General features: G+C 45.2%; 1 protein-coding gene across 1 annotated transcript; it reads left to right on the top strand.

Annotated features, from left to right (window-relative positions):
• Window positions 1–1990: 1990 nt before the first annotated feature.
• Window positions 1991–3661, top strand: LOC119811604 (elongin-A3 member D-like). Its single transcript, XM_038325505.1, has one exon. The coding sequence runs from the start codon at window positions 1991–1993 to the stop codon at window positions 3659–3661; it is 1671 nt and encodes a 556-aa protein (XP_038181433.1).
• The last annotated feature ends 3663 nt before the right edge of the window (window positions 3662–7324 follow it).

Below are 7324 nucleotides of genomic sequence, written 5' to 3'. Positions count from 1 at the left end.
TAATAAGAGGCGTAAACTAATCAGCCAGTCAGTTTATAATTAATGTAGACCTCTGTGTGTGTTTCTTTGGAACTGAATGACTGCAGGACTGGTTTGGACAGAAACCTCTGTCAACAGAATAGCACTTGGTCAACAAACATGTGCACAGAAATTATATATATATATATATATATATATATATATATATATATATATATATGCTATCCTCAAGTAAATAAAAGGTAAAATATTAAACAAAAAAATCTAAAACTGGTTAAAAATGAAGAAAAACAAAAATAAATGTTGAAGATGCTAAAATAATTTTCATTGACACATTATGTGTGTTTGTGTGTGTGTCTGTGTGTAATCAAGTTCCAAAAAAAAGAAGGCCATGTGGGGATATTTTGCTTTTGCCTTAAAAAACTGAAGGTTGCCAGAAGAAGAGAGTGTGAGGGGAGCAACACTAGATAAACATGGAGGCAACATAGTTGTGTCATACATATTTATTCCCAGCACTGTGGAGACAGAGGCAGAGGGATGTCTGTGAGTTCAAGGCCACCAAGGTCTACAAAAATTGAATCAGTCTACAATAGAAATAGCCAAGGGGTGGTGACTCATACCTTTAATCCCAGATCTAAAGAGGTGGAGATGAAATGCTATGACTGGGCTGAGAGAGGAATGTAGGAAGACAGGAGTTCAGGTTCATTCTGAGGTGTCCTAGATACAGCATTCAGTCTGAGGATTCCTGAAGACAGGATCTTGTCCACTTTGGACTGATGATTTGATGGAGATAAAAGGTCTCTCTAGTAAACTGGCTTTTTATTTCACTGATGTTTCACCATTCTCTCCAATATCTGGCTCTGAGTTTTTATTAAAAAGACCAAGTAGAGTCCATGCTACCAAATAAACCAAATCAGGTGATTAAAAGAAATGTGTGTCTGTGAGTGCTTGTGCATGTGTGTGTGTGTGTGTGTGTGTGTGTGTGTGTGTGTGTCTGTGTGTGTTTGTAAATGAGTCAATAAAGATAGAGGATAATAAAAAAGGACCGAGAAATCATAGATAATCTGCCTCATTAGGGAGAGATTACAGGCATCGTGGAATCTACCCTTAGATGCAATCCCTTGAGAGGATTGGACTCAAGGTCAGATTGATCTAACAATCAAATCCTGGAATGAAAACCAGAGGTATAAATATAAAAAAAATTAGAGAATCTCAGAAAGCAAGTGAAAGGGAGTGAGATTTACTGAAACATAAACAGGGGAAGAAAAGAATCCTGTGTTAACACACACACACACACACACACACACAGAGAGAGAGAGAGAGAGAGAGAGAGAGAGAGAGAGACAGAGAGAGAGAGACAGAGAGAGATTAAAATCAAAGTGTAAAATAATCAGAGGATAACCTTGGAAAGAAAGAACCAACGACCCAAATAGGAAAATCCAAATGAAACTGTGTGGTGCGCTATTCGTGGAAGCACCTGTTTAAACCTTAATGTACAGCTGGTTTGTAGAAAGAGAAGAGAGAGAGAGGGAGGAGATGGCCACAAGGTGATGGAGCTATGACCACCAAGCCCACCAAGGAAAAGCGCTTGACTTAATGAGGTTCAGATCAGAAGCCTTGCTAGACCCATTAACCATAACTTGTTCATGCTGTGTGAGTAGGTGCAATGCCCTACTCATGGACACTATGCTTAACTTTACCACAGGTGAGCTCAGCTCGTTATCCCAGGAGGAATCAGAAGGACTTAAAGGGGCTCCCAGGTGGAAGGGATCACCCATAAGGGAGGCAGTGTTCTTGTACCAAGTCTATGGACTTGGCATTTATTGGAAGCAGAGGAAGGCATGAGAGCTAGGGAGTGGGCATGGCTATCAGACCTGAAAGTCAGAAAGGGCGGGGCCATCTGAAGCAGCCTAGGCATTTGATTGGATCGTGGTGAGGAGGTGTGGCACAGCTACTACTTAAATGCAAGGGCAAGCAGAGCAGCAGTGAGGTCAAAAGAAAGCCAGCTTACATGCAGGCGAGCACAGATACACTGTCCTCTGACCCAGAGAGGCCAGCGAAGGCCCCAGACAGAGGGGTAGCCCAGTCAAACCTGCTGCTCTTGGGATCCCCCATGGGGTCCTCAGCAGTGGAGATGGAGTTTGCCCACCACCTGGAAACCCTGCTTAAGCTCCAGGAGCGCCTGTGCAGAGAGACAGAGCCCGAGAAACTCTACAAAACCCTGAAGGAACTCTCTTCTCAGCCCATCCTGTGTGACACCCTGGAGAAGATTGGCTTCAGGCAGACCATCAAGTGCTTGAGGAAAGAGCAGCTCCTGGTCCCCTTTGCCAAGGAATTTGCAACCCGGTGGTCAAGAAGGTCCCAGTTTGGGCCTCAGCCTGAGCCCGACACACAGAACTTTGCCATTCAGGTGGACCTCATGACAGAACCACCCAAAAATTCTCCAGAAGACGAGTCCCATAAGCCCAGGTCTAAGGAAGACAGAGAAAATGGGAGACAAGTCTCGGAGGTTTACAGTAGCAGTAAACACTCAAGTTCGGACCTAAGCCAGAGCCCAAACTCGACCCTAAGCTCGAGGCTGAGCCTAAGCAAACACACAAGCCCTGATCAAAGGACAACTTGCAGCCCAAGGCTGGAGCCAAGAGGAAGCAAAAGGCCCAGCACATCTTGTGGGGAACCAGAGCTAGCTGCACAGAGCCAGGAGCAGGTAGCAAAGCGTCCCCGCGGAAGTGTAGAGGAGTTCAGGCAGCTCCAAGAGGAGAAGCTCCTCTCCAGCAAGTCAGATGCTGGACCAGCAAAGCAGTGCCTTTCTCCTCTGCAGAGAAAGAGCCCAGGACATTGGATTCTGAAAGATCACTCTACTGAGTCTTGCTCCAACTATGACAGCTCTCCTTCCTCTGCTCTGCCCCTGCTGCAGCCTCCATGCAAAGGGAGAAGGGAATGTACCTGGACAGATGAAGCCCAGAGCCCTGCAGCAAAGGCGCCTCTAGACAAGTCTCACAGCAGCATGGAGCTAAATTGCCTTGAAGTGAGTGTGAGTCCCCTTCCAGAAGTGGCCTCCAGTTGCGAAGATGGCTCCCTCCTGGATGGCCTGGAGCAATATTATTTGCACACTGACCAAGAAGAACCAACTTGGGCAAGCAGGGTCAACTTCAGAACGCCAGTGTATTCGGGTCGCGCACCATCCAGGCTCCTCCAGAAATCCAAGCAAAGGCACCTTGCTGAGCCCTCTTGGCCCTTGAAAACTCAGAGCCAACCAGCTGGGGACAAAGCTGAACCCCGGCAGCAAGAAGAGACATCCCTGCCTCAGACTCATACTACCAAGGCAAATCCCACCCAGACTGAGACCCAGACACACCTCCAGCTGGAAAAGTCCCACGAGCTCAAGTTGCAAGCCCTGAAAGACCGCATCAAAAGCACACAAGCCAAGAAGCCACAAAGCCACCAAACCAAGATGCTCACCTTTGACGCCAATAATACCAACCCAGGACAGCAGACAGACTCTGGACAAGGAGGGGAGACCTCCTCTGACAATAACAGCCTCCCTGAAGACTCGGCCCCTAGCCACTTGCAGAAAGCTCCCCGCCTGCCTGCAAGAGGCAGCACCAAGACCCAGGCAAAGAAACGGACCCCTCTCATGGCCAAGGCCCTCAGGGATTACAAGAAGTACTCTAGCAGGTGAACCTAGGATGCTCTCTCTCTCTACTGGAATTCCTCACAGTCACTGTGCTGCAGTGACTGAGAGTGACTCCTATTCTGAGGCACCGGAAATTTTCTAATTTTCTACCATTTACTCCCGGGATCCGTGCTCGAGCCATGGCAGCCCTCTTTCAAGACCCTGGACAGGCTTCCCTGCCTGTTCACTAAACCCACTTGTGATATTTGAGCACCAAAGAGTGCATAGACCTCACAGGCAAAAATACATGGGTTCCCAGGGGAAACACTCGTCTTTGGAATTTCTGTCCACTCAAACTCTTTCTATGGAGTCAAGTGGTGAGGACCTGGCCTGCAAAAACAAAGATTACCTAAACCTCAGGCCTTTACCTCCATCTTCCATTGTGATTTGGTTGCAGACTGACAAACTGAACCTCCTGAATAACACCTGCAGGGACTTCACAACCAATATGGATTTATGTTGATTCCAGCCCCACCTCAACCAACACAAGAGTGGCTGGTCCCTTCTGACAACTGTCTAATTCTTTGCCTGACACACTTGTCAGTGAACTTTCTTATATTGGACATGACTTCTTTTCTTCTGTTTGGACACTTGAGCATTTCCCCACTATTGATGTCAAATTCCTCTCTGTATGCTAAAATATGTTTTATTGACATTGATTAATAAAGAAGCTGGCTTGGCCTATGGCAGTGCAGAAAATAGCCAAGCAGGAAATCTGAACAGAGATAGAGAAGAGGTGGAGTCAGAGAGACTCCATGTAACTCCCAAAGGTGTAAGGCTCCTGAACCTTACCTGTGGACCATTGTCTCCTGGTGTCACACAGATTAATAAAGATGAATTATTTAAAATATAAGAATGCTGTGTGTGTTAGCATATGTGTTTATTTAAGTACATAAAGAACGAAGGGTAGTTTAAAATGGTCAAAGAGATCTTAGACATTCTATCTCATTAGGAAAAGAGAATAGGAGTTGTGAAAACCTCCCTAATAATCAATCTCTTGAGAGTTCCTGTATTCAGTTTCACAGAATCGAAGCAAGCAAAACCTGGAGAGAAAAGTAGAGGTGTGTGTACTAGCTGATTAAATTTGTTTGAGAATTCCAGAAAGAAAGTGAGGTGGAGAAGCATGTGTTTTAAATTCTCTTGCTTTAATAAATGAAGGTTGTCTGAAGATCAGAGTGTGGAGATGGCCACACTAAATAGTCACAAAAAACAGGCAGTAGTAACACACATTTATTCCCAGTACTATGGAGAAACAGAGGCAGATTGATGGCTTTGAATTCAAGGTCACCATGGCCTACATAAGATTGAATCAGTCTAAAAGATAAACAGACAGGTGTGTGGTAGCTCACCATTTAATCCCAGCACTCTGGATAACAGAGGCAGGAGGATGTCTCTGTGTACAAGGTCACCATGGCCTATACAAGATTGAATTAGTCTAAAAGAGAAACAGCCAGGGCGTGCTGGCTCACACCTTTAATCCCAGCATTAAGGAGTGGAAATGAGAAAAGATGATTGGGCTTAGAGAGGAATATAAGACAGGAGGAGACAGAAGCTCAGGTTCAGCCTGAGGTTTCCTACAGACAGCAATCAGTCTAAGGATTCCTGAAGAGAGGATTTTGATTATTTTGGCCTGAGGATTTGTTAGACGTAAAAGGTCTCTCTAGTGACTGCCTACTTTATTTTTCTGACTTTTCAGTATTCACCCTAATATGTGACTCTGAGTTTTTATTAAGAAGACCAAACAGAATTCATGCTACAAAATATACAGAGTCAGGGAAGAAAAGGATAGTCTCTCTCTCTCTTTCTTTCTCTCTCTCTCTCTCTCTCTCTCTCTCTCTCTCTGTGTGTGTGTGTGTGTATTTTTTCTACGTTTTTGTTAATGAGTCAATAAAGAAAGGAAGACAATAAAAAAGCCAAGACATTCCAGTAAGGCCAACTTTTGAGTTGAAGATTCCAGTCATTGTGGAATTCACCCTTATATCCAACTCCTTAATCAAACCTGGATTCAAGATTACATTGTTTCAGAAATCTAAGCCTAGAAAGACAGCCAGAGGTCTGGGTACCAGCTCATAAAATACTTCAGAGAATCAGTGGTGGTGCACGCCTCTAATCCCAGCATTCAGAGGCAGAGGCAGGCAGATCTCTGAGTTCGAGGCCAGCATGGTCTAAAAGAGCTAGTTCCAGGACAGGCTCCAAAGCTACAGAGTAACCCTGTCTTGAAAAACTATAAAAATTTTACAGAATCCCAGAAAGGAAGTCAAGGGCTATAAGATTTACCAAAACAGGAGAAGTAAAGGGTGTTGGACTCTAGTGTCCAAACACTGAGGAGGAATCACCCCCAGAGACCACCTCTCACACCACAGCAGATGCAAAAGCATGAGGATTTTATTAATTCTATCATGACAGGGTCCCTCAGCATTCGGGAAGCTGAGAGACCCCGAATAGCTGGAACAGGCTACTTTTAAAGGAAAAGACCACAGAAGCAAGGGGGGTTGTTCTTTGACTATTATGGTTGGCTTATTCGAAAGGGCTATTTACCAATAATTGGCTGAAGAGCTGTTGCCAGATCAGATGAGGTAGGAGGTCATTTTGATCCCATTTTCCAGGGGACTGAATCAAATCATACGTGTATGGGTAATTGTTTAGGAACTGAGTCAACATCTTAAAGATTATCTTGCCCCAATTTCTGGAGAACATACGTGCATGTGTAGCTGTTAGGTCCTTGGTTCCCAGGGGGGAAGGGGGCAGCATTACTGCTGAGATTAAGAGGGCTCAGAATTGTCAGAAATGGCTTCAGAATTGACTTAAAGTTTTACAAGGGCAGCTGGGCGGTGGTGGCGCACGCCTTTAATCCCTGCACTAGGGAGGCAGAGGCAGGCGGATCTCTGAGTTCGAGGCCAGCCTGGTCTACAAGAACTAGTTCCAGGACAGGCTCTAGAAACTACAGGGAAACCATGTCTCAAAAAACCAAAAAAAAAAAAGTTTTACAAGGGTACTTTGTGTGTGTGTGTGTGTGTGTGTGTGTGTGTGTTTGTGTGTGAGAGAGTGATTAATTCTATAGAGAAAGGAATGTACTTACAAAAGAGCCAAGTGACCCCAGATATTCTATGTCATAGGAGAAGTGAACTGGCATTGTGGAATTCGCCATTAGAACCAGTCTTGGTGTTCCTGGGTTCAGAATCTTTGTGTTCCAGCAAGCAAAAGCTGGAGGGAAACCACATTTGTGGGTACTAGCTTAAAAATTATTTTGAGAATCATAGAAAGAAGGTGTAGGGAAGACAGTTATACTGAATGGTGGGAAGAATTATCCTGTGTGTGTGAGTCACCCAGAAACTCTCTGCAAGGAGAGTCTCATGAGGCTGTGTTGTGGGAGCAAGAAGATAGGATAGAGGACTTCAAGGGCAGCAGTAGCAGCAAGCACCCCTGTCCTGGGCTAAGCCTCAGCTGGAGCCTATCACACATGCAAGAACAGACCAAAGGGCAACTTGCAATCCTAGGCTAGAGGTAAGAGGAAGCAGAAAGTGAAGAGGATCTTTTGGGGCCTTGTTTCTTCTAGCTGCAAAGAGCCACGGTCAGGTAGCAAAGACCCAAGGAAGTTTGGGGGAACCCTGGTGACTCCAAGGGGCAAAGCTTCTCTGCAGCAAGTCAGATGCTGGGCTAAAAAAGCAA

The sequence above is a fragment of the Arvicola amphibius genome, chromosome 4 (assembly GCF_903992535.2).
Source record: "Arvicola amphibius chromosome 4, mArvAmp1.2, whole genome shotgun sequence".
NCBI lineage: Eukaryota > Metazoa > Chordata > Mammalia > Rodentia > Cricetidae > Arvicola > Arvicola amphibius.
The sequence above is the reverse complement of the archived record's forward strand: the minus strand, read 5'-3'. Positions and strand labels throughout refer to the sequence as shown.

Bases quoted from the DNA above. Each gene is read 5' to 3' on its own strand.
- LOC119811604 (XM_038325505.1), top strand. From the start codon at position 1,991: ATGCAGGCGAGCACAGATACACTGTCCTCTGACCCAGAGAGGCCAGCG.